General features: G+C 33.9%; 2 protein-coding genes, 3 non-coding genes and 1 pseudogene across 8 annotated transcripts; 1 reads left to right on the forward strand and 5 right to left on the reverse strand.

Moving 5' to 3' along the window:
* Positions 1-2,989: 2,989 nt before the first annotated feature.
* LOC113694333 (metal tolerance protein C2) lies at positions 2,990-7,628 on the reverse strand. Of its 3 annotated transcripts, none has more exons than XM_072053076.1 (10): positions 7,071-7,628; positions 6,535-6,643; positions 6,155-6,194; positions 5,779-5,855; positions 4,639-4,727; positions 4,322-4,391; positions 4,076-4,114; positions 3,841-3,991; positions 3,655-3,744; positions 2,990-3,326 (listed from the first exon to the last, which is right to left on the reverse strand). In XM_072053076.1, the coding sequence occupies exons 1-10, from the start codon at positions 7,534-7,536 to the stop codon at positions 3,273-3,275; spliced, it is 1,185 nt and encodes a 394-aa protein (XP_071909177.1). In that variant the 5' UTR covers positions 7,537-7,628; the 3' UTR covers positions 2,990-3,272. The 3 variants fall into 3 exon arrangements, 2 of the variants coding, with proteins under 2 accessions (XP_071909177.1, XP_027069058.1); XM_027213257.2 differs by having other exon boundaries at positions 2,990-3,460; XR_011815894.1 differs by having other exon boundaries at positions 3,215-3,326; positions 3,655-3,755.
* A 3,660-nt stretch (positions 7,629-11,288) lies between these two features.
* Positions 11,289-16,109, reverse strand: LOC113693005 (malate dehydrogenase-like; annotated as a pseudogene).
* On the reverse strand, positions 15,963-16,035 carry TRNAA-UGC (transfer RNA alanine (anticodon UGC)). Its single transcript has one exon. It is a non-coding gene; the product is annotated as a tRNA-Ala (tRNA).
* A 154-nt stretch (positions 16,110-16,263) lies between the features above and the next one.
* On the reverse strand, positions 16,264-16,336 carry TRNAA-UGC (transfer RNA alanine (anticodon UGC)). The gene has a single exon. It is a non-coding gene; the product is annotated as a tRNA-Ala (tRNA).
* A 232-nt stretch (positions 16,337-16,568) lies between these two features.
* On the reverse strand, positions 16,569-16,641 carry TRNAA-UGC (transfer RNA alanine (anticodon UGC)). Its single transcript has one exon. It is a non-coding gene; the product is annotated as a tRNA-Ala (tRNA).
* A 35-nt stretch (positions 16,642-16,676) lies between these two features.
* On the forward strand, positions 16,677-24,464 carry LOC113693825 (DNA polymerase delta small subunit). 2 transcript variants are annotated; one of them, XM_027212554.2, is made up of 14 exons: positions 16,677-16,841; positions 17,032-17,161; positions 17,803-17,909; positions 18,037-18,163; positions 18,354-18,461; positions 19,361-19,476; positions 19,578-19,661; positions 20,628-20,696; positions 20,768-20,839; positions 21,028-21,077; positions 21,268-21,395; positions 21,608-21,709; positions 21,791-21,858; positions 23,901-24,464. In XM_027212554.2, exons 1-14 carry the CDS (start codon positions 16,773-16,775, stop codon positions 23,955-23,957), a joined length of 1,287 nt encoding a protein of 428 aa, XP_027068355.1. In that variant the 5' UTR covers positions 16,677-16,772; the 3' UTR covers positions 23,958-24,464. The 2 variants fall into 2 exon arrangements, with proteins under 2 accessions (XP_027068355.1, XP_027068354.1); XM_027212553.2 differs by having other exon boundaries at positions 16,680-16,841; positions 21,028-21,119.
* Positions 24,465-25,354: the final 890 nt, after the last annotated feature.

Here is a 25,354-nt window from a genome sequence, read left to right on the forward strand (position 1 = left end):
GAGCGTAAGAGAAATAAAGTAATTGAAATTACAAATAGTTTTTCAAATTCTGACTTTTCTATAATAAAATTTTCATATTTCACATCCATAAAAAAAGTCTGTCTATTTTGAGTAAATTTTTTGTATGATATTAAAGTTCAATTTCATCTATTACTAAGTTTTTTTTACTCAAATATATGATTTTACATGTTAATTACCTTCAATGCTATGAAAGGTTCTATTTGTAGAAATGGTTCAAAAAATAGTATTTGCTTTTACTATCTTTTCTTACTGTAGAAGTGACTATTTGCTATAATATAAAATCTTACAAATTTTCATCTCCTTACTTTTAAAATGGTTCCAATTTAATACTTTTTTTTCTTGATTTGTAAAACATTCATTTTTTATAGCCTAAGGGTATTAAAGGCACTAAAATAATCTCTCTTCTCAAACATGAAATTTTTAATATTACTTTTGGTTAAAAAGGCTTCCAATATTACCAAAATGTCAATTCAAAGGGTGTTAAGTGAGATTTTAAAAATCTCAAGGGAGCTAAGTGATATTTCATAAAACCTTAGGGGAGGTTTATGAAATTATCCTTTTTTCTTTTGGATAATTTTAGAAACCTCCCTTGAGGTTTCTAACAATTTTATTCAGCTCCCCTCAGATTTTAAAAATTACACTTACCTCTTTTGATATAGTAAAATACCTATAATGCCCTTCATTTGGTAGACAATTTTAAATTTAAGGTAATAAATTCACAAAACCCAAAAATAAATCATTTTTCTGTCTCTTGTCTATTTTTCTCCTCTGTTTTCTAATTAATATAACTTCTTTTTATTATCTTCAATATTGTGGATATTAGTAAATTGAAACTTACAAAAGCAACAGAGAGAGCAAATTATTTGTCAAATTAAAAGGAAATAAAGAGACTCGCAGTGATAAAGAAATAAATAATTAAATTAATGATTGAAATAAGAAGAAGAACTAAAGATGTGAAATTTGTCATATTTTGTTTGTTGCCAAGAAAAATTTTTATAAAATGTCAATAATTACATAAGAATTTCTTTCATTGGATTAGATATTTTTATTTTGTTTATTATAGAGGTAGAATTGATCATCTACTTTTTGAGATATTAATATTTTTAAACCCATAGAAGGATTGTAATGATGATTCTAGATCATATTAACTTGCATTAAAAAGGTATTTGAACATTAATATTTAATTTTAGGTACAACTGATTGTCAATGGGCTCCGTATGTGTGTGTGTGTGTGTGTGTGTTTTTTTTTTTTTTTTTGCATGGCAAGTATTAATATTTTATGTGCAATTTAGAATTTTTTTTAGACGACTACTTGATTTTAGAACTTTTGCTTTGATGATTTTTAGGAATTAGACTTGTTGATTTATGCAAAGTGTAGAAGAAAATAATTGAGTACATTATATTTTTCTTTCTTAGTTTTCTACAAAAGGACAATTTAGGATTTATGTGGGAAAATTTATCTTGTCGGACCTATATTGTTACTAAACATTAAAAGTAGGGGAAATATATGTAATTTTAAAACCTGAAAGGAGTTCTCTATAATTGTTAAAAACCTCAGGGGAGGTTTGTGAAATTATCCCTTTTTTTGTATTTTCTCCCTTTTTTTTCTCTTTTTTAGTTTTTTTTATAGTAAGTACTTATACTTGTGTAGCACTACTGCGATTATCAGGTTGTTTCTTGATTTTTCTTTTTTATTTTTTCCTTTTCTTTTATTTGTTTTTTCTCTCTCTTTGCGAAAAAAAAAGTACTAATTTTTAGTCGCTTAGATTTGAATATTATTCCAATTTTGTCACCTCAAACGTCATTTTAGCACATTAATGTCAATTTAGAAATATGAGATTTTAGTACTACATTTATTATTACGTTGAATGCGAATGCTAAGAAATGTGTCGTTCTCGTACATAAATCATCACTGCAACAAACTTCTCACAATTAAATTAATAAGGGTGCCGGTGAATAACACACTGATGATGAATCTTACTCACGAATAAATGATCATCAGGACACAATTGCCTGCCCCTACTAAACTTTAAAATTAATTTTTAAAAAAAAAATTAAGTGGGGGTCAATTTTGCCCGCTTGCTTACTTGCCACTAAATCCACTGGCATTAATCCTTCATAAAAACACCAAATTGTTAACAGCAGAGCGCCAAATATATACCAAGATCAGATCACTGGTTCAACCATCTCTGTGTTCAGGGCAGAGCAGCCAAGGCATCCAGGCAGTCCTCTTCCAACTCGATTAAAATACCTTTTTTGTCCAATATCACTACTACTACTTGTTTTTGCTTTGACTTGGGATTGTTTCTTATGATATCAGGCTTTGCAAGTCTAAGATGCAGCTTGAAGATTTATATGAAACATCCTCTCCAATTCCCAGCGCCAGATGATTCAATTGAGTTGATCACCCAGGTCAAGAAGTAGAAGAGCCTCGGAGAGAAGGAAAATCCTTCTCAGCTTGAGATGAAAGCAATTTAGTCGTGGCCATCCTGTATAATAAATATCAGTTCATCAAGTTTGGACGCTCCCTTGATCTCAGGGGCCAACCCTCATCCGTTGTCAAGTATGATTCTTAAGAATGGTGAACAGCCAGCCTCCAGTGCAAGAATTGTGTGGTCAACCCTGTAATGGAATCTCTTTCCAATGTGCTGAATGTAAGCGAACCATCAGTGATGTGATGTTGACCTAGGTAGCGCTTGTGCCAGAATATTCAGCATGATCGAACATGATAGCCAAAATGAGTAGGTTTCTTCAGTTGCCACCGTACCATTCAGGCAGCCATACACTAGCAACATTGGTTAAAGTGCCAGAAACTACAGAGAAATACTGCAATATTCGGTTTATTACTCTGATTAATCTAGGCTTTGATGGGGATGGACACTTTGCCCTTTTATTCAGCTGACTTCCTTTTTTGCTAGTGAACAGCTATCATATACAGACAAGAACAAAAGAAACACTTATTGCGACATAAATGCAATGATGACTCATCTCTGGTTCCATTAGGAAACAATTCTAAACTGAAGCAAAGAGTTATCTCGATAAAGGACAACCAACTCGTGCCTTCATCTACAAGATTGAACCTTGTGCCAGGCATCAATAAAAGAAACCGAGCAAAATTCTTTACAGGCAATCATGTCATGAACATTAACTGTTTCTTGACTTGATGACTAAACAAAAATGAAACCTTTCTTCCTTGCTGACGTATAGGCAATTTTAACTTTAACTAGTATTAAATCTTTTTCATACAAGGTTCAACTGGCAACCGCCAATGCAGCCCTGGGTATTTGATCTTTGTATCCAGCAACCTGGAATAAAATACAAATACACAAGTGAAACTTTAGCTGTAGTCAACTTGTACCGTCAAGTCCTGTACCCCCAATTCATGGTACAGATTATGCACATATTGAAGTACCGGTCGATCCTCAATTCCCTTCTTCACCTGTGAAAGCCATCCAACAATAGAACAACTGATATAGTGCAAGTGTAAAACCAATAGCATAAAGCAAAGCAGATCCTTTTGAAAGGTGAATGTGTGCCCAATCAGTTTTATGGTCAAATAGAACTAATTGCTTGTGCCGGTTTAGTTATGACATATGAATACCGTTGCCATCCAAACTTCATTGTGATACCTACCTGTAATGAAATTGATCCAATGACATGACCGGGCACCAGTTCCCAAAAACGAGCTTGAGAAACTTCTGAAATTTCTTCCCGGGTGCTTACCTAACAATTCACTGAAAGAATTAATCAACTGCAAATACGAAAAATTATCTATTTGTCTTATGTAGTAAAATATAATGCAAAAATAGATAGAACTACCTGTCTCCAGCATTTGCTCAAGGCTGAAGATGGCATGCTGGGAGGGGCCATTTGCAGCAGGATGCCACCAGTGGCTTTAAAAAGTGGTATCACGAGCATAAAAACAGTAAATGAAACTAGTCCCAAACACAAAACCTCAGCATTTCTCACCCTGCAAAAAACCAGCACATAAATAGGTAGGTATGTGATATTTAGTTGAAACAAAACATCCTTAATCAAAGGAGAGAGCAAATACCCAAGGGCTAATAACCAGGATGCTAGGATTAATCCTGCACTGAGAAACAAAGAATGCAGACAGATTAAGACCCATGAGCAAGCAAATGAAATAAAATAGAAATTAGATATTCAGAAAGACACGTAAGAGGTACCTTATATATGTAAATGTTAATATGCATGTGCTTGTGCATGTGTAGTAAAATCACATGAAGGCATATATGTGTTAAAAGAAATGCATCTGTGATTACAGTTATTCGTCTCATACCTACGAATAGAGTCTGCAAGAACATGCAAGCAAACTGAGTGGTAATTCATATCTTCAGCATTTCTGTAAACTGCAATTAATTTTTCACATAAGAATTTCAACATGGAAGCATACATATATATATATATATATATATATATATATATATATATATATATATATATATATATATGTTATTTTCCACTAATGGAGAGAAAATACATACAAGAACACAACAGGAGGAGTCAACACATGATTCATTAGGAAAAAATATGGAAAGTAACAAGACAGCCTCAACTTAGAGGTAAGAAAACTCCAAGCACAAGCAAGAGACTTACCAAGATTAATGCGAGCATAGTTCCTGAAGAACCACACACCAATGAGATTCACCAGCAGATTAGTCACAGCAGAGACTATCAAGTAATGCCTAGAAGTTGGAATTGATTATAGATCAGAGGAGAATTATAAATAAGTGAAAAGCCATTCTAAAATTCAACAGCAGAACTTACTTTCTAATTGAAATAATCACATTTCCTAGCCAGAAAAGGTATATCCAGAAACTAGTCATAATAGATTTCTCTTATTCCCTATTTCTGAAAATTTGTATCCTCAAGATAAAAAAAAATGATGCTTAGGTTGAGACAGATGAAGTGAATATGTTTCTTAAAATTTCTTCAGAGTTCAGAAGAAAAGAAATCATTGGGACTGTAAAAGAGAAAGTTATTCCTAGTACATAGATGCAGTTAAGAAAGTCAATTAGTGGATTACAAAATGATTTCTTAATGTAGACCATATTTTAATTTTCTTTCCTTATATTGAGAGCTAAGCTTCTGCGGATTACAAAATGACTTCTTAATGTAGACCATATTTTAATTTGCTTTCCTTATATTGACAGCTAAGCTTCTGCTCATGCTGTCGAGATAAAAGACATTAACTAACTTTCGCCTCATTTTTAACATCAGGCCTCTGAACATTTCATTTTCTTCCTCTAAATAAAACTTAAGAAGAAGGCCTGTAACAGAAAAAGGAGAACTAATACAGGAAAATCTCATGAGTGTTAGCCAAAATCACAGACTCTCTTTTGGTGGGAATTCTTATGTCTTGAGTTACTTCAAATTTCAATTTCCAAAATACAGGAATGCTTCAATCTCATGTTAAATAAAGTTTTCAATCAATAAACTCCAAAACATTATCACACTCACTTTGATCAAAAGTAATGATAAAGTTGAAAAGCTTAGTGAAAACCAAAAATAACTGTTGTTACTTGATTAGCAGTACAACAAAGAGAAAAAACAATAGGTGCATATAATTGTTTAAATACATATATATAAATACATACATGTCATACTAAAAACATAAACTTTGTACAGGGGAAGAGGGAGAGAAAAAAACAAAACTGACTTTGTTCATGAAATGACAATATCTTCCACGTGACAGTCCTAAAAGGTGGTTTGCATATCCTGAGACTACCAACTTACTTGTGCTCAGATTCATCTTGTATAAATGCATGGAGTGCTTCCACGGCCAAGGAGAATGACAAAAACAAAAGAAACAGCTGTCTACACCAGGAACACAGACAAAACATTGACATGTTAATACATAGATGCAAAATACATCAATGCAAGTTATACACATAGAGAATGGGACCAAAATTTTCTCAACAACAAAAGCCTATTCTTTTAAATACTTTTGCTTCGTAGGATATTCCTGGACTAGAAAGATAGATGCTTTGAAGACATCATTCATTTGTCTATCTCAAACAGATGCTTTATTGGAAAATTACTAGAAGCTTCTCTTAGAGCATGTCACTATGAAAAGGCAAGTCGAAGCATGATCAAAAAGTATAATACTTACAGCATTGGTGAAGGCAGACAGAACCTCCAGTCTTTTATACCTGACAGAAATTCAAATCCGGATCAATTATCCTTTTGAAAACTGTTCATCTCAATAGTCCAGAATACACGACCGAGAGCCGTCATCATACTAATATAGGAGATCGAGAAAATGTTACCAAACAAATTATATTCTTTTCCAATTGAAAACAACTCCACATTTCAAAATGGTTTGTTTAAGAATATCCCCTTGAACATACCTTCGTAATCTTTCTGGAGGATACATTAAATTAAGGTAGCAACAAAATAAACTGGCTAATCAAAAAGCTAGCAATGAAGAGAAATTTTTAAGACTACTCAGCTAAAGAAGCTACATAGCTAAACTAAAGGATTGAATCTCACCCGTATGTATAGCACCTATCAGGCTTTCTCCGTGAAGTGACCATTGCAAACAAGGAAAAAGTCAACAGTCCACAGCCAAACGTCAAGTGAAATGCATCAGAAACCAAACCTGGACAAAGCAAGAACAAAATCAAATCTAAACACCACAAACCAACTAATATAACTATAACCAAGAAAATGATTACGATACATTAAGCCCAAAATAATCAGTTTTATTCAATAAATTTACCAAATCAGGTTTACAGCTTGAGAGAATTCATCCCATTTTCCAGCAATTTTTTTTAAATAAAGATAAAAGATAAAAAGGTTTAGTATTTTAATTGTGACTAAACCTATATATTTGCATCTAATTTGACTAATGTTTCTCAAGTGTATAAATTCACAAGCCAAAGTCATTAATGGTAAAAATTGACTAATGCTCCTCATTAACATTAGCGAGCAGCATTAATAAAGTGCATAGTTCTAATTATAGTTGGTAAGCTATACAGCATATCGAAATTTAGAAAAAAAAAATAAAAGCTTCAAAATTTTCATACCTACTCGGCCGGAGAAAAGTCCAATACACAATTCAGCAGAAGAATAAGCAACGTTAAGCGATATCAACACGAACAATTTCCTTAGCTGCTTATTCCCCGATCTCGCGCTCTTAAATATAAACAAAATAAACGACAAAATTGACAATTTCTCATCTAACTCCTTTGACTCATCCGCAAAATTCTCGATTTTATCGTATGAATAAAGATTCAGGGGAATATCAACGCTAGAACTTGTTCTGGATAGAAACGGCTTGGTAGAATCCTTGATCGAGACAGGAGTCTGAGGCTCCTGCGGCGGTTGGTGAAATGAAGGCTGCCGGGAATAAGCGAATCGGCGATCGGTGTCGCCGCCAAATGAGAAATCACCGTTGATTGACCGTGGGGATCGGGATTCGGAATCGAGCTTTTGGTAATGATGAAACGATGCGTTTTGAGCCTTCCCGTAAGAGAATCTCGAGTTGTCCATTAGGGATGAGAGCTGGAGTAAAGAAAACTCCGCTCGGGGAAGCAATGCTATATAAGCAATACGACTATACGAGTGATTGAGCGGAAGACTTTCGAGTCAAAGTAAGGTCGTTGTCGAAGAAAATATATAAACTGGATAAATTGCCTAAATAGTGCTCCACCATTCTAGCGTCTTCTTTTTTAGTCCCTCAATTTTTATATAAAATTATTTGGTTCCTCACATATTTTTGACAGGAATAATTTTCTCGATAATCTATTTGAAAGATAATGGGAAAATCGTCCAAAACGTTCCCCATATTTTGTAAAATGACTTTTTTCGTCCCTCATTTTTAAAAGTATAATTTTATATCTCTTACATATTCACATCGATCAAATTTAGTCCCTAATTAAGTTTCCGATCATTTTTTTGTCGGAATCCATCACGTGCAAGGCGCGTAATCATTTTTAAAGGGTAAATTTGTCAAATTACATTTTACATAATCTAATCTATAGTCCTCCACATTTTATAAAATAAATTTTTTCGTCCATCACATTTTATAAAATGATTTTTTCATCCCTCACATTTCACAAAATGAATTTTTCCATCATTCACATTTCAAAAAATGAATATTTCCATCCTTCACTAATTATGTGTGTGAGGGAAACCCTAAAAAAAAATATGTGTGTGAATACATTTTGTTTAAACACATGTATATGTCTATTTAATTTTACTTAATAATACGAATAACATAAATATATGTATGTGTCTATTTGATTTCACTTAACAATACGAAAACCATATATTATACGTGATCATTTGATTTCATCTGATATTAGCTAGTAAAAAATCTTCAAGTTGACCAATAAAACTATTTTCCGTCAAAATACAATAAGAATATGCAAATTAAAGTTCTATTAGTAAATATTAGTCATAATCATATAAAAAGAGAAGATAGCCCACAAGTTGGGTCCAATTACATACATGTGTTTATGTTATTATTATTAAGTAAAATCAAATAAACATATACATGTGCTTAAAAAAAAAGGAAAAATCGTCCAAAACGTTCATCACATTTTGTAAAATGACTTTTTTCATCCCTCACTTTTAAAAGTGTAATTTTATGTCTCTCACATATTCACATCGGTCAAATTTAGTCTCTAACTAGGTTTGCGATCATTTTTTGATCGAAATCCATCACGTGCAAGGCAGTGATCATTTTTTAACGGTAAATTTGTCAAATTATATTTTACATAATCTGATCTATAGTTCTCCACATTTTATAAAATAAATTTTTTCGTCCCTCACATTTCACAAAATGAATTTCTCCATTGCTCACATTTCAAAAATGAATTTTTCATTTCTCACTAATTATGTGTGTGAATACATTTTTTTTAAACACATATATATGTCTATTTGATTTTGTTTAATAATAATAGCATAAACACATGTATGTAATTGGACCCAACTTGTGGGCTATCTTCTCTTTTTATATGATCATGACTAATATTTACCAATAGAACCTTAATTTGCATATTATTATTATATTTTGATCGAAAATAGCTTTATTGACCAACTTGACAATGAATGCAAGATTTTTTACTAGCTAATACCAGATAAAATCAAATGATCACGTATAATATATGGTATTCGTATTGTTAAGTGAAATCAAATAGACATATACATATATTTATGCTATTCGTATTATTAAGCAAAATCAAATAGACATATACATGTGTTTAAACAAAATGTATTCACACGTATTTTTTTTTTAGGGTTTTCCTCACACACATAATTAGTGAGGGATGAAAATATTCATTTTTTGAAATGTGAGGAATGGAGAAACTCATTTTGTGAAATGTGAAAGATAAAAAAATTATTTTATAAAATATGAAGAACGAAAAATTTTATTTTATAAAATATGGAGGACTATAGAGTAGATTATGTAAAATATAATTTGACAAATTTACCCTTAAAAAATGATCACGCGTCTTGCATGTAATGGATTCCGGTCAAAAAATGATCGAAAACCTAGTTAGGGACTAAATTTGACCGATGTGAATATGTAAGGGACAAAAAATTACACTTTTAAAAGTGAGAGACGAAAAAGTCATTTTACAAAATGTGATGAACGTTTTGGACGATTTTTCCTAAAAAAAAAGTATTCACACACATAATTAGTGAGAAATGAAAAATTCATTTTTGAAATGTGAGGGATGGAGAAATTCATTTTGTGAAATGTAAGGGATGAAAAAATTTATTTTATAAAATGTGGAGGAATATAGATCAGATTATGTAAAATATAATTTGACAAATTTACCCTTCAAAAATGATCACGTGTCTTGCACGTGATGGATTCCGGCCAAAAAATGATCGAAAACCTAGTTAGAGACTAAATTTGATCAATGTGAATATGTAAGTGACATAAAATTACACTTTTAAAAGTGAGGGAGGAAAAAAGTTATTTTACAAAATGTGAAGAATGTTTTGGACGATTTTCCCTTTCCAAGAAGTATTGATGTTCTTAATTATTTTTGAAAATTGACTCTTAAGTCCATTTGTTTCTTCTCGAACCGATGGATTCAAAATAAATGCATAAGCATTTTGCTTGGATATACCTCCTGCATGTTTTAGGCCTCAAATATTTTCAACTACAAGACCTTCAAATTTCACACTTAAAAGTTCGAATTTGGTAGTGACAGAAACAATAATTACAATACTACAAAAAAGTCTTTGAGTTCACCCTTTAAAAAGAACTAGGAGGTATAAATCGCGTGGTGCGCCATGGAGATAAAAATGTGTGTGCCCAGTTTAACATAAATAGCTGTGAAATACCTATATATTTAAGGACATTACTACTATTTGAAAGATAAAGAAATCGGAATTAAAAAAATGTAACACAAGACTAAGAAGAATCGAGAGATTACTATTAGCACTTAGGGAACAATATGCTAATTAAAGTTTACAAGAGAAAAGAACAGATGTCTTTAAGGATAGGTTTAATTAAAGTTCCAAAAAAAAAACTCATGAATTTAAGTTACAACAGTTGTAGTGGTGCTCGAAATTTCAAGCATCAACTCGTATGCCATTGCCTACTGTTGAAGAAAAATTTAAGGCCATAACACCAAACTGAAAAATCAGTATTAATTATCTTCACCAATTTTTTGCTATGTTCATACATATGATCAATCCTTCATAGAAATACCAGAACACATGAAATAACTTTTAACTTATACAGATAATAGATAACTTCAAAATAAAGTTACCAGTGGTATATATTTAACATACCAAGTACTTCCACAATGTTTCTCACTTCACAAATTATTTCACTCCCACTTGGCAATCTCCTTAACAACATGTTTATGCCACTCATTCTATTCATACCACCCACAAAACAGACAGAATTTTAAAAAATCCACCAGACAACAAGTTTCTATGCCCCTCATTGTTCAATCTATATCTATCACCAGATCATAAATTATTATATTTAAACAATTAGACAAACACCAAATTTGAAAAAGAATATGATCTGCATCAGTAGTTTTGAGGTGTGAGGCCTTGGATGACAGTCTATCAAACCAAAGAACTATGGACCTCAAATATACTCAATGCCTTTACATCCATCTACCAACAGAAGGAAAGAGAAAATAGGTCAAGAAAGAAAAATGGGGAAAAAAGGGTGAAATCATATAGATTATACATGCATATAGAATTCAAGAAAAAGAGGAAAAAGACATAGCAAAAGTAAAGTAATAGCAAATAGAGAGGCCAGAACAGAAAAAAAAAAAAAGGATACTCAGTACATTGAAGAAATGGCATTCAATACAACCAAACATGAATAAATTGGGTCCCAAGAAAGGCATTATTAGCTAGATAGTGAATAAACCACCGCCTCGAAAAAACAACCACCAACTCCAATCCCACTCAACCTCCCAAGAAAACAAAGTTCATCAACTCTCTTTTGAAACGAAGTACATGACAAATAACTTTTACAAATATTAAAAGAGAGTGTATCACGAGTAAGCACCAACATTACTCGTTCCTTAAGATTGAAGAATGGCATTATTCACTGATAGCCAAGCTATCGCATCTATCTTCTTTCTTGAGAACTCATCAATTGAAAGTCCTGGTACATGGACAACAAGACAGATCTATAGTGCCACTAAGAAAGCAATGAAAACGAAAGAAAGTCCAGACCAAAGTAACTGATTAAATTTTTTCACTAATCAAAATTATAAATAATCGCTAGTCACCAATAATTCATGTACGAACTATTAACATCTGATGCTATAAGAAGTCATTTCAAACAAAAGCCATAGAGTAAAGATCTCCATGCTCACCTTGAACAATAGCCCATTCTCCATTCTTACAGGTTACTAGGAAGGAATATATAAGCCCGACAGGCACATTGTAAGAGCCATCAGAGTATACACCAATAGAAAGCCATGTGCCCTACAATGCAGCATAAATCGTGAATGAGAGCAGAGTAAGTATACTATGCATATTGTGCAAAGTATGCACACTAAGATTTACCTCATGAGTTCCAAGGACCTAATCACGGATGTGGTCACAACCGGCACTAGCAGCAGAGAGTGCACTCAAGGCTTCCTAGCCTTGATCATTGCAACACTACAATCTTTGGATTGTCGTTATGAACTCTATATTCAACCTAAAAATTTAGATAATATATATTCATTAAAACCATGTGAAATGTGAAACCAATACCAAACAATGGCAATGAATGGAGAATTTAGAAAACCTAAGAAGCAAATTGCAAAAACTTGAACTTTTTACCAGGCATCATCAGCTATAAGCTGACGAACAGGCTTTTCTCCAGCTAATGTTTTAATAGTTGCGTGGTTGACATCAAGATATTATGTTGAGGACTGATTTCCGTATATAACGGCATTTTTAACATCACTAACTTGAACGCCCAATTTTTCTGAGATTTGACCATGGGCCCTATTGTGGTCCAATCTTGTCAAACAAGTAATGTTTTTTGTAGGAATTGATGGTGCAAACTCCTTCAAGATCAATGCAGTTGTGTTGGCAGGGTTAGCAACAACCAAAACCTGGGAGAACAATCAGCAGAAGACCATTTAAGATATGATATCTAAAGAGAAATAGAAATATGACCGGAAACCTAAATTCTTTAGACCATTTTCATCATACATCAACCTGATTTGCATCAAGTTAACTAACTGCCCTCATTGAAAAAAGTTCAGGAGGACAGAATAGTTTGAAAAACTAACCAACTGACATGATCATACCTAGTTGGAATGATAAACAGGTTTTTCCAAACACGTCAAACGGGAAAAAGGAAGCAAGTCAAGGAAATTTATAATTATGCTTATAAATCCATTCTTTACTTGACTATCAAGTATTAACAAATGTTAGCTTTCATATAGGAATAACAATTAAGACGGCTAGATGACAAACCTTTTAATAAAAGAAAAGTAGCATCAACCAGCTCCGTTTAAACTCCATTGAGTGCCTCGGTAGCTGGTGGAATATCAAGCATGTGACGGATCACTGGCTGATCAGGTCCCAACATCACTCCTTTGGCAATCATGGGCACATGAGCATATCCAATTTGGCCTGAAATAAACCAATGTGTTTCAGATCAGTATATTTCATAATTCACTAAATTATATACTCTTTTTGAGTAATAGATTTTTGCATTCAAAAGAACTTGTTCTCCTCACTTCAACACCCCGAAAAAACAACCACCAACTCCAACCCCATATCCTTTTTCAGATTATTTTCCTAAAATTGGCTACCAAAAAAGAATCTGAGTAAATAGGAAAAGGTATACAATGAAGATACACAAGGTTCATGAGTTTCAGCTAAAAAAAGGTGGTTTCAGCTGTAAAGACATAAATATTATTTTCTAGCAGATTAAAACAATAGATGAGCAAGCAAAAACATATGCATCTATTAAATAACAGGGTACATTGCGTTAGTTATGATCCAATTAAGCAGCAAATTATCAATTGTATGAAAAAGTGCAGAGGAAGAAAAACCTAAACGATGTCCTTGGTTAGAGCGAAATCCAATGGGACTTAGTAAGAGAATAACTGAACATGCTGACAACAAATCATTAGCCACCTTTCAAAAATGTTTGCAACCATATAGGGGATGTCAAATATTTGGCATATATATGAAGTATCAATGAGTTTAAATATTTGAAGGCACATCATCAAAATATGAAAAGTATTCAGTTAAAATATTCTCAGGCATTCAATAAGATTTGTAGGAGTTTCATAAATGCTAGAATTAAGCAAATCAGCGCCACCTTTAGTACCATTGAATTTCGATGTATGACGTACTCTTAAAAGGATTGTTCTACCCTAGGGATTTAGGTTAGGATTTACTAATTTTTCAAAAGTGATTAACCAATATAAAGGCCGAAATACCCGGATTATCATACACATAACACCATAAGCATCAGCGAAAAACAGGAAATAGAACCAAAGCAGAAGGATTAAAGTGAAAAATTAAGAGATAAATATCATTAGAAAAGGACAGAGGGTATTCTAGTTCCAAAAAATTCATCAGGATTGATGGAGGATGAACAAGCTTCCTGTGAAAAAAACCTAAATGAGAAGAATAGAAGAAAAGAAAGAAATATTTGGTTGGATAAAAAGAAAACAAAGACAAACCTCTTCAGACCAAAGTAGAACAAAGACGAGAGAGAGAAATTCAATGTTGGGGTTAAATAAAAATTAAACCATAAAAAGGAAAGCAAATAGGAAAGTTATGGAATTACCACAACAAGTTGTTCCGTCTTAACCAATTGCAGTGGTGGTGGACGAAGAAGGAAGGACGAAAAGCAAAAATGTGAGGCGAAAAAGAAGGGGAAGAGAGAGAAGGGCATAAAATTTGAGAGAAACCTTAGAGAAAGCAGCACAAAAGAAAGTACCGGCCACTAAACGGTGTCGCACCAATCGATTAAAAACACATTCAGCAACCAGAACACAAAAAACTTTATATTTCTTTCAGGGGACACGCAAGTGATGACGACGAAGATGAAACTCAGCCAAAGAGCAATCTTGTCCCATAAATAAAGGAAAAAGAAGGGTTGTAGTGGTGGTTGATTGAAGAAAAGAGGGCGAGGCAAAGGGTAAGGTGAAGGAGGAGGGAGCGGCAGAAATATGAGAAAACCCTGGAGAGCAAGTCTATGTAAGTGTCTGATGAATCAATCCTAACGCATGACATGAATGGTTTTTGGCGTTTCACATGCTTGGCACGTGAGAGGACGACGAAAACGAAGCCAGACCAAAGAGCTCTTCAACTCTTATTCTATATATGTTGATAATAATTACCGGAACATAAAAGAGTTACATGTAAGAGCCAAGGACATTTGCATTTGTTAAATTGAGGGATGAAGAAAACCATAAAAGGTGATTGGTATGTTTTACATATATTACACTGTTATTAAAATTCAAGCTTCTAGTAGTGACTTCTAAATTAAATTTTGGAAGTTTCACTTTGAAGTTGCATTTTTTTTAAACTAAACTTATAATAAAATATTGAATTCTTGTAAATGTCTAACTTGAATCAATGGCTTCGTACAGAAGACAAGAATACTGTGATTTTAAAGTTAGATTGAAAGCCTTTTATCCGTGACTATTCCGCTATAAGCATCTGTATTTTGTTCATAGTTATTAAACTCGACCTGGTCCGATAATTGAATTGGTCAAATCAGTGGACTGGCCATGAAACCAGGCCGGTGTAGCAATTGAATTGGAGTTGCAGGTGACTAGTTTTGAATAGTTTGATTTGAACGGTTGAATTGATGATCAGCTAAACCCAGTGGGTTTAAGAAATTTTTTTGAAATTACCTTTTTATCCAAATTTTTAATTTGACCAGTCACATTAGCATGGACATTGTTTTCTTTTTGATAATTAGATGAGAAAAATTGAAAAGAAATTTGAAAATTAGGGTTTCTTTCTTTCTTTCTTTAACATTTAGGTTTATCATTTATGTTTATGTATAATAATAATATGAATTCATGAACTAAGGAACATGTATGAGTATGGCATATGTATATGAACTATGAAATATGAATAGGTTATGACTTGTTAACATTTAAGAATTTCTGTACTTATATTATAATTTATAAGTTTGTTTAATTATATTATTCTTTTTTATTATAAAGTGTGGCTCGACGGTTCAACCAGTAACCCCCTAATTGAACCACTAATCCGCCAACCCGATTCTCATGCCGGGTTGATGCCTGGGTTGGTTTTAATAACTATGATTTTGTTCCTAATTCTATCATTACCGATCATTTTACGAGTATTAGTATTGTGCCAAAAAAAAAAAAGAAAAAAGGGGAAATAGTGGAGATGCTGATGAGTATTAATATTGTGGGCAAAAAAAAAAGGGAAACAATTTTATGAGTATTAATATTGTGCCCAGAAAAAAAGGAAAAATTGAGAAATATTGGAGATGCAGGGTATCGAACCCCGTACCTCTCGCATGCAAAGCGAGCGCTCTACCATGTGAGCTACATCCCCTTTGATCCAAGATTAATGCCTAGATTGATTTTAATAATTATGATTTTGTTCCTAATTCTATCATTACCAGTCATTTTACGAGTATTAGTATTGTGCCAAAAAAAAAAAGAAAAAAGGGGAAATAGTGGAGATGCTGATGAGTATTAATATTGTGGGCAAAAAAAAAAGGGAAACAATTTTATGAGTATTAGTATTGTGCCCAGAAAAAAAGGAAAAATTGAGAAATATTGGAGATGCAGGGTATCGAACCCCGTACCTCTCGCATGCAAAGCGAGCGCTCTACCATGTGAGCTACATCCCCTTTGATCCAAGATTAATGCCTGGATTGATTTTAATAATTATGATTTTGTTCCTAATTCTATCATTACCAGTCATTTTACGAGTATTAGTATTTTGCCAAAAAAAAAAAGAAAAAATGGGAAATAATAGAGATGCCAATGAGTATATTAGTATTATGCCAAAAAAAAAAAAAGGAAAACAATTTTATGAGTATTAGTATTGTGCCCAAAAGAAAAGGAAAAATTAAGAAATATTGGAGATGCGGGGTATCGAACCCCGTACCTCTCGCATGCAAAGCGAGCGCTCTACCATGTGAGCTACATCCCCTTTGATTCGGGTGTTTGACTTCGCCCTAAACTGTGCTATCTTGTCTATCGGCGGCAACGACTGTGGAGGTATTAGTGGGAGTATTGCTTTTCCTGAACCAGTAGAGTAAGAAGCAGTAGTGTTTTCCCGCCATGGAGACGGAAGACTCGTCGTCGGAGAACGGCCTCCTTCACCGGAAACAAGCTCTATACTCTTCCCTGGTAAGTAAAAGAGACAGAAAAACATATGGCTGTTTTTCCTACTAGTATTACTTCTTGCATTTATTTTGTCTCTTTTCTCTCTGTATTTATATTTTTGGGTAGCTTGATTTCAAGAAAATCTTTGTTTGTCTCCTTGATTAACTCTGTTCTTATGAAAAATTGCCCCTTTTCTTATTATCTTAATTCACAGGACTCATGCTTTGAGATTCAGAAGGAGATGTACAGAGGTCAACAATACAGCCAAATATACTTTGCTAGGCTTCACTTGATGAGAACTCTTCTTTACTCTCTACTCCCCAATTGGAAACCCCACATTCACGGTATATTCTACAATCCATTATCCTTATTGCCTCCTTCTTTTTTCTTTTCTTTTTTTTTTGAGTTCAACATTGCTTGGATGATGCACTTAAATTTTCCAGGGGTACTTGTTTGTTATTGCTGTAGCTATACTTCAATCATGATCTTTAACAATTTGGGTCGGCCCCGGGGAGGGGAAAAAATTGTTGCCTTTGGAAATCTTTATTGGTTGATACCTGTTATATGATTCTGCTTCAATTTTTTACAAATAAGGGATTTTGGGTTTTTCCTGCAATTTATATTGTTGAAATTAGTAAAGGCCAAGTTTTTTTTTTTGGTGCTCTGATTTTGTTACTTTTTTTTTCCTGGGGTTTTCTGGAGTAGTTTCTCTCTTCAGTTCGACTTTTTCTTTTTCTTTTGACAAGCGAAGACCATTTCTTTGTTGTTTATTTTGTATGCTCAATTTACAAGAGATCACCTGACTTGGTGTTTTTCTTCTTCTAATTTTTGTTTTTTTTTTCTGCATTTAATTTAAGGACTTGAACAAGTTGTCTAAGAAGTATGCATGATAGGGATTTGATTCTGCAAGGCTAGTAGATTTGTCATGCAAAATCATGGATTTGCTTATAAATGGCCCCACTTTTTTTCCCCCTTTTTCCGGTAGTCTGCACTGTTATTGGATTAGAAGAAGGCAAGGAATGCATCATTGTTGGGACGCTCTACAAGCACATGAAGCTGAAACCTTCCATTCTTGAAGAGTACTCCAAAGAGGTAATGAAGTTACTAATGGATGATATTCTAATAATTTGCTTTTTCTTTTGTCTTATTGTTACTTTTATTTTTGCCAACTCATATGGTTTATTTCTTTGAGATATTAATGATGTAACTTGTCTTTCAGAGATCTGCAACCCCACTTGTAAGACCTCACAATTTTATGCACCCAGATGATCATTTAATTTTGGAAGATGAGAGCGGCAGAATTAAAGTTTGTGGAGATGTTCTTTTACCTTCTGTTTATGTGACAGGTCTGTATCTGATGCTGCTTCGGCACTTTTTAGTTTTGGCAGTCAAAAATTTGGTTTTTTTTTTCCCATCAGATTTCTCCACTTCTTCTGTAACCTTTCCATTTTTAGGTTGGTTCTTCGGATGATTACTAGAGTTACCACTAAAGATTAGTAACCCATCCATTTTGTTCCAAACAATGTTCTATAACAGGTGTCGTGGTTGCATTGCATGGAAAAGAAACTGGTACAGGTGACTTTTGGGTTGAAGATGTCATGGAAGCAGGCATACCACACCAAATAGAGCGGCCAATTAAATCAGGTTGGAGTGCTGCTTCTTTCACCATTTCTCCCTAGTCCACCTAACTAATTCATAATCATGGATGCCCGCAATTTGCTACGATATCTTTTGGCCATTTTAACAATTGGCAGGTAGTGGGTGATCAGATGATAAATATTATAACTCTGATAGAAGACCCCTGAAAAGTTGTTGGACTGATTAGAAATTTTCTAGAAGACAGCTTATGTGGAAACTGTATGTTCACTTAGTATCATTTCTGATTTATTTGCTCATGATATCATGTACTCTTGGTTGTATAAGCACCAGAATCTTTTGTTTTAAGCATAATTAATAAAACCTATAATCTTAGGAGAGAAAATAAGTAGTTCTGAATAGATATACGTGTCAGAGGAAAGCAGTAAATGTCTTGGAACACCACCTTATAGTGCATAAGTGTTTGAAGAAGATAATACTTATTGATGTACTTGTATAAGAATAGAGTAGCCATCTTCTTGGCATGTCCTGTAAAGGAAGGTAGGATATCCATATGGAAATGGAAGTGGTAGTGGATCGATATTGCTATATTACTGATACTGGCTCTGCTGCTGATACAGCATTCAGTTTTCATGTAGTGTACTCTGATGTTAACTGCTTTGATGTTATGGTAGAAGCGACTCTGCCAATGTCTACCAATATGCTGAAAAAGTTACAGGAGTTTGTTTTGGTACACTATAGAGGTATTTAGAGCAATAGAAGGTCTTTCTTAAAATGTATATCTGATGACTGGTCCTTTTGGGGGAATAATTATATTATGATGGTTGTCATGGAAATATGTTGAATTAGTTTATGGGACAACCAAGCTGTCTTTTGGTATTTGGTGTTAATATTTATCCTTGTTTGTCCTTGAAAGTATTTTAAGGAACTTCATTTGATGCAAGCAGGTGAAGACAAATATGTCATTTTTGTTTCGGGCTTGGATATTGGGAGCAGCACTTCTAATCCTCTAAAATTCCAGCTTTTGGTTGATCACATAACTGGCCATCTTGGAGATAAAAAGGTTTATATGTGTATTCTGTGTTGTGCTTCCCTCTATGATTGCTCTTTTCATCACTGGTTGCCCTATAGATCTCATGTGAATTCCTTGAGTGCATGTCACAGGAACAAAGTATTGCTGCCAAGATAGTTCGAGTAATTATTGCTGGAAATTCTGTTGAAATCCCCCGTGGGCTACTTAATGGTCAGGTACTGTTCTTTGCCCGGCTTCCACAAAAAAGCTTCTAACAGAACTTGCTTTACCCTTTTGTTGGTCTTTTTGTTACCACTTTTTGTGCTTCTGAGGTTGTATGGACAGATTACTTATGTACCTAATGCAAGTTTCTTTCTCTGTGAATGCAACAGTTGCATTTTCTTATTGCAGGTTGTTGCCAGTAACATTGGCTGCATCTGCATTTCATAAATTTTCCGAAGAAAACGTTAATTTAAGACAAATGAAAAATAACACTCTAAAGGAGAGGTTTTCTTTTATTTTTTGAACATTTTTTTTAACTCCAGGATTATCATATACACATGATCTTTGAGATTGAGAGAAAAAGCAAGTAGATCGACGATTGCTTTTGAGACATATTATATTGATAATTTTGGGCTGAAATCATTGGTCTGGCTGCAATTGAGTGGCATTCAAAGTTGATTACTTGGATTTTGAATAAGATATAACATACCTCACATTCTGCTTGCTGGACTTGTGTTCGTGTGTCATTTATAGGTGTAACATTTTGTGTAGGCTTTGCTGGATGTTTTAATCTGAAATTTGAAATTAGTTCAGGACTTGGATTCTGCTGGTGTTTCATTAAAAATGTATCACTTGAAATCTTTAGCGTCAAAGACATAGACCCTGAGGTCATACCACGTTTTTCAAAAGAATGAGTGAAGTTACCTTTTGGTGCTAGTATATGTAGAATAGCAGAGACACCACTTGTGCTAAGGCTTCTTTGTGCTCAATTAGAACACCATAATGCAAATAGCCATTTAAGCAGTTAATAAGAGTTTCCGCCATTTAAGCAGTTACTAAGAGTTTCCAGTGAGCATTTTTTCAATTTCTTTTGCAAAGTTAATGATTGATAATGAATATAATCCATTTCTGGCATGGTTTATTCTCTCAGCTGCAATGTTATGATGTTCAGATGTTAGCAACTTTACTTGATTGTGCAGAACTTAGGTTCTAAGGATCAATTTACATTGTCTGAGCCAATTAAAGAGCTGGATATTCAGTTGACTCAGGTACTTTGATAGCTATCTCTTGACCTCTGAGTATGGAAAATGTTTGTTTATAGTGCTTAAAATATCTACAGATTGCTGCAGGTATACCAGTTGATATTATGCCAGGGCCAAATGACCCTGCCAATTTCTCCTTGCCACAGCAGGTTTGTTAACATTCATTGTGTGCTCGTTGACATTCTTAGGTAAATTGAGGCGGGGATGGGATCTGGAGTACAATTTATACTGTCTGTAGGAGTTGCTTTGCATCTACTTTTGGCTTACTACTTGTTAGTGATCCAGCAATCTGCCATTTCTAGTTTAGATTTACACTTTATTTGTTTTTATCTTTCAGCCTTTGCATAGATGCCTTTTTCCTAGCTCATCAGCTTACAACACATTCAGGTCCTGTCCTAATCCTCATTTGTTTCAGCTTGACGATGTTAGGTGAGAAAACATGTATGCTTTCCTAGATGTAACACAATATGAAATTAGTCAATTTGTTAAGATATCTCATCTTAATCCTCATTTATATGCTTTGCTGGATGTAGCACCAAATGAAATTAGTCAATTTGTTAAGATATCTTGTCTTCAGTTTGCTTGGAACATCAGGTCAGAACATTGATGATCTCGAGAAGTATTCAGATGCAAATGATAAACTTGAATTTTTGGAGAGGACACTGAGATGGAGACATGTTGCACCAACGGCACCAAATACCCTTGGTAAATGCTGCATGCTTGCTATATTTGAATTGTCCTGTTCATAGGTTTGGCTAAATGTTGCACTTGCGTGCATTTGTTCTTTGACTTCGATGGGGCCGGGGCATACTATGTGTAATGATTCCACCGTTCACAAAATAAAAAGAAAAGCCATTCCATTTATAGTGGTTTATTCTTGTATTAAAGTTTGCACTGAACCTGTCGGTATCTTGCAGGATGTTATCCTTTTACTGACAGGGATCCTTTTTTCGTTGAGACCTGTCCACATGTTTATTTTGTTGGTAATCAAGAGAAATACGAGACTCGCTTGATCAAGGGTATTCATTTTGCTACCCTTTTTATCTTGATTTCTGTTTCATTTTGAAGAAAACAATTTACAAAATAAGCTTCAATTGCAGGAGCAGAGGGACAAATAGTGAGACTAATCTGTATTCCCAGATTTAGTGAAACTGGAGTTGCTGTGGTGGTAAGCTTTTTAATTTCTACTCTGTGGATGGATGCCTCTTCCAAAGGTTGTAAAGTAGGCCATAAAGAAGTGAACAAAGCTATTTGAATTTGATATTTGTGGTTCTAAATTGGAGTTCATTGAGGGTTTGACAATTTAGGTTGCTAAATTCTAGTTTCTCTTTTTGGAGATAAGGTGAGCACAAGTTCTTCTACTGGTGTCAAGACTTCCTTGACATTTGAAGGAGTCATATATTGGTCTAAAGGTTTTGTGACAGAATAAAGATTGTCAATGGGGACTCATTGACAGTAAAGCCTAGCATCACCCCTTGAGTGTTTATTAAGGAAAATTAAGGGTGAGTTTGTCGTCATATAGTCATTTTGTGTGAGAGACAAGAAGTCAATAAGGTTCCACTCTTTAGCACTACCAGAAAGAAAAATGGGGAAACAGAGAATATATTTGACGCATCTCCTCTTACTCATTCTAAGTTTCTCTCTGAGTGTGTGTGTCATTTTATATACAAACTCAAGTTTAGTTGGGTAGAATAATACAAGGTTTCCACCCCCAAAGAGAATTTTCTTTAGCATTTTTCTCTAGTGAGGTTTCTCATACACCTAAAGTTCTTAAACTAGGGAAGGTTAGTATATAAGATTCCGCTGACAAAGTAATTCAAAGACAACACATATGGAGATGTAATTTGTAGTACGCCATGTTACCTTCTCGCTTACTTCATGATCATCTATCTGTATGGCTTTTCCTTCTTTCTTCTTTTTAATGTAATTTGTAAAAGCATTTCACTTCAGTTCCTCAAGGGTGTATTTCTCTTTTCTTCCGAGGCCCTTCCATGTTGAGCTTTAAGTCATCAACTTTAACATATGTCTCTTGAACTTCTTCAGTGAGTTCAAACAGTTTTGTTGTAATGCATATTAAGAGGCAGTTACTGATCTAACTAGGCAATCAGAAGCTCCAACGTGACGTGTAGCAGAACAGGGAATCCCTACCATTCATGATATGATGTAATTTGGTCTCTATGGCAATATGTTGTCTGATTGCTCAAGTAAAACATGCATAACTGTAAAAGGACTAAGACTCTAGATTCAGAAGCAAAATAAAGTGCAAGATGTTAACTTAGTACACACAAATCACATGGTAGAAGTGCAAAATGTTTTCATGCTCATAAGATAATAAATGAGTGCTCGTTTAAAAAGAAGCAATTTAATTCTCGATATCCCTTGCCTGCCTGGGCTGCTTTTCCTCATTACTTTTTTGTTTTCCTTAAAGTACCTAGAGTGCCATTAAACTACTCCAGTTGTCAAGTTTTGGCGCCGTATCTAAATTTTGTCTTAGAGTAGTCCCTGAACAATAAAAAGTGTGTACTTTCAATCCTTTCAGCCATTTTAGTTGTAAGAGTAGCTGGAATCCAAGGGCATTTTTGTCCAACCATGTAAGAAAACTACCGGGACTAATTATGCATCTAAGAATTAATTGGAAAATTTTTTAATATACAAAATTGTTTGGTAGCAACCTGTATTCATCAGTTTAGTATGAGGGATTTATTGTGCCACCTCTTTAACCCTTTCCATTTTGTCCTTCCGGTTTTTTTAGACATGTTAAATTGTCAAGAAAAAAAATTCCAAAATATGCAAATCATTTTCAACTTTGTGTCCATTACATGAGACAGAATGGCTTTTATATCAACAAAATTTGTCTCTACGGGTGCCTGCTTGTTGGTGTGTTTGCCTAATTGTCTCTCACTTTCTTTATGTGCTGCTTGTAAGGATTTGCAATGGCATTAAAACACTCTTGTTCAGGTTATATTCTTTTACCCTGGCAAGTGTCTTTTGTCTGCCGTCGCAGGCAATCTCTTTGGGTTGTGAATTATACTTTGGATGCAGCTTTGAGATAAAATTTCCTGCCAACACCACCTGACTTCCTCAGCAATACGAAAAGAAAAAAGAGAAGAAAAAATGAATATTGATTGGAAAGAAAATTGATTTCTTTAGAAAATGGCTTGTTGAAGCTGTGAATGATTAACCTAATGCAGCTTGCTGATTTCTGTGCAGTTGAACTTGAGAAATCTGGAGTGTCATGCTCTCAGTTTTGGGACTGAGTTCGGCTAATAATTATGAGGTACGAGTTGGCACTGCTTGGAAGCTGAAGATCTTCTAAGTTTACCTTCAAGTGTTGCTTGTGATGATCAGTATGTTGGGTGCTTAATGAAAGGGATACCTGTCATTTTCTTGCAATCAATCTTTTTTAGTTCTGAAACTTTGCAAGTTTTTGGATATGATGTTATACAAAACCTACTCTGGCCTGATAATATTGGAAAGGGAATCCATGAACTTGTGGATTAGGGAGTCATTGCCTAGGTTACAATGAAGTCAATATTTCCGGTGCTTAATCCACATCTTCATGATGTTGGATTTCTTCGTTGTCTCTTTCTCTCTGTCACTCTCTCTTTTTTTTTTTTTTTTTGACATTTATGAATAGGTAGGCAATGTAGTAGTTTGTAATTGGAGAGAAATCCAAACCACCTCTAAGCATCAGTCTTACTCTCTTTTATATTTTACAAAGTGTCATCTTCTAAGTTTACATCTAGAGGTGACGTTGAGGTTCTGTGTTGTTAACCTATGATGAAATTTTGTTGAATGGTATCGGATAACACCTGATGATTGAGAACCTGAAGCATGAAGTCGTCATAACCAAAGATTAGAATATTCTGATTGACTGTTTAAAAGCTTGACTCAGCTTCAGCTTTATTTATTTGTAGCAGAATAGAGATTCTTCCAAAATGACTGACTGCAAAAACCACATAATTTTGGCTGCTGTTCTGGAGATATGAAGCATGCAGTTTCGAAATGTTTTTATTAAACAGAAAAAAAAAATTGGGTAAATGGTTTAAGGCTACTTCGAAAAAGGTTAGTGCTTCGAAAATGGTCAGACCTACTTCGAAAAAACCAAAAAAAAAAAAAAAAAGGGTTAAGGCTATACCTTTTGATTTTCAATAATTTATGCGTATAACGTTGGTTAGAACCTCAACTACCTAATCATTTTGTCATTTACTAGTAGAATAAGTGAGGAGCACATTAGTTCTTTATAATTCTCTCATGACTAATGAACTTAGCCAACTAATCCTAACTGTTTTGACACCTTATGAGCTATACATTAATTAGCAAGATGGAAGACTATTGTTTTGTCGTACATTAATTATGAGCTATACATGTTAATTACGAGCTGATGTATTCTGAATCTTGGAGAAAACAGTTGCTAATTTGCATTATTTTGTGATTTCGGTAGTGATAATTTAGTCCTTTATTTTCTCAATTTCAAGCTATTAAAACAAATTTAGTTAAGAATATGGAAAAGTGATTAATCACATATAACATGTCCTAAACTTAATTGCTCCCCTTGCAAATATTAAGGGAGCAAATAAAATGCTTGTAAAAACTTGAGAACCTAATACAGTGCTCAAAGTTAATTAGCTTTTGAGAAGCATGAGGAACTAGACATTCCATGC

The sequence above is a fragment of the Coffea arabica genome, chromosome 6c (genome assembly GCF_036785885.1).
Source record: "Coffea arabica cultivar ET-39 chromosome 6c, Coffea Arabica ET-39 HiFi, whole genome shotgun sequence".
NCBI classification, from domain to species: domain Eukaryota; kingdom Viridiplantae; phylum Streptophyta; class Magnoliopsida; order Gentianales; family Rubiaceae; genus Coffea; species Coffea arabica.

Coding starts and splice junctions, on each gene's coding strand:
- LOC113693825 (XM_027212553.2), top strand. CDS start 16,773: ATGGAGACGGAAGACTCGTCGTCGGAGAACGGCCTCCTTCACCGGAAA. Junction 18,164..18,353: donor ACCTTCTGTTTATGTGACAG/GTCTGTATCTGA, acceptor GTTCTATAACAG/GTGTCGTGGTTGCATTGCAT. Junction 20,697..20,767: donor TGGATATTCAGTTGACTCAG/GTACTTTGATAG, acceptor AAATATCTACAG/ATTGCTGCAGGTATACCAGT.
- LOC113694333 (XM_027213257.2), bottom strand. CDS start 7,536: ATGGACAACTCGAGATTCTCTTACGGGAAGGCTCAAAACGCATCGTTT. Junction 6,644..7,070: donor ACTTTTCTCCGGCCGAGTAG/GTATGAAAATTT, acceptor TGCTTTGTCCAG/GTTTGGTTTCTGATGCATTT. Junction 5,856..6,154: donor TGTCTGCCTTCACCAATGCT/GTAAGTATTATA, acceptor TGGTGTAGACAG/CTGTTTCTTTTGTTTTTGTC.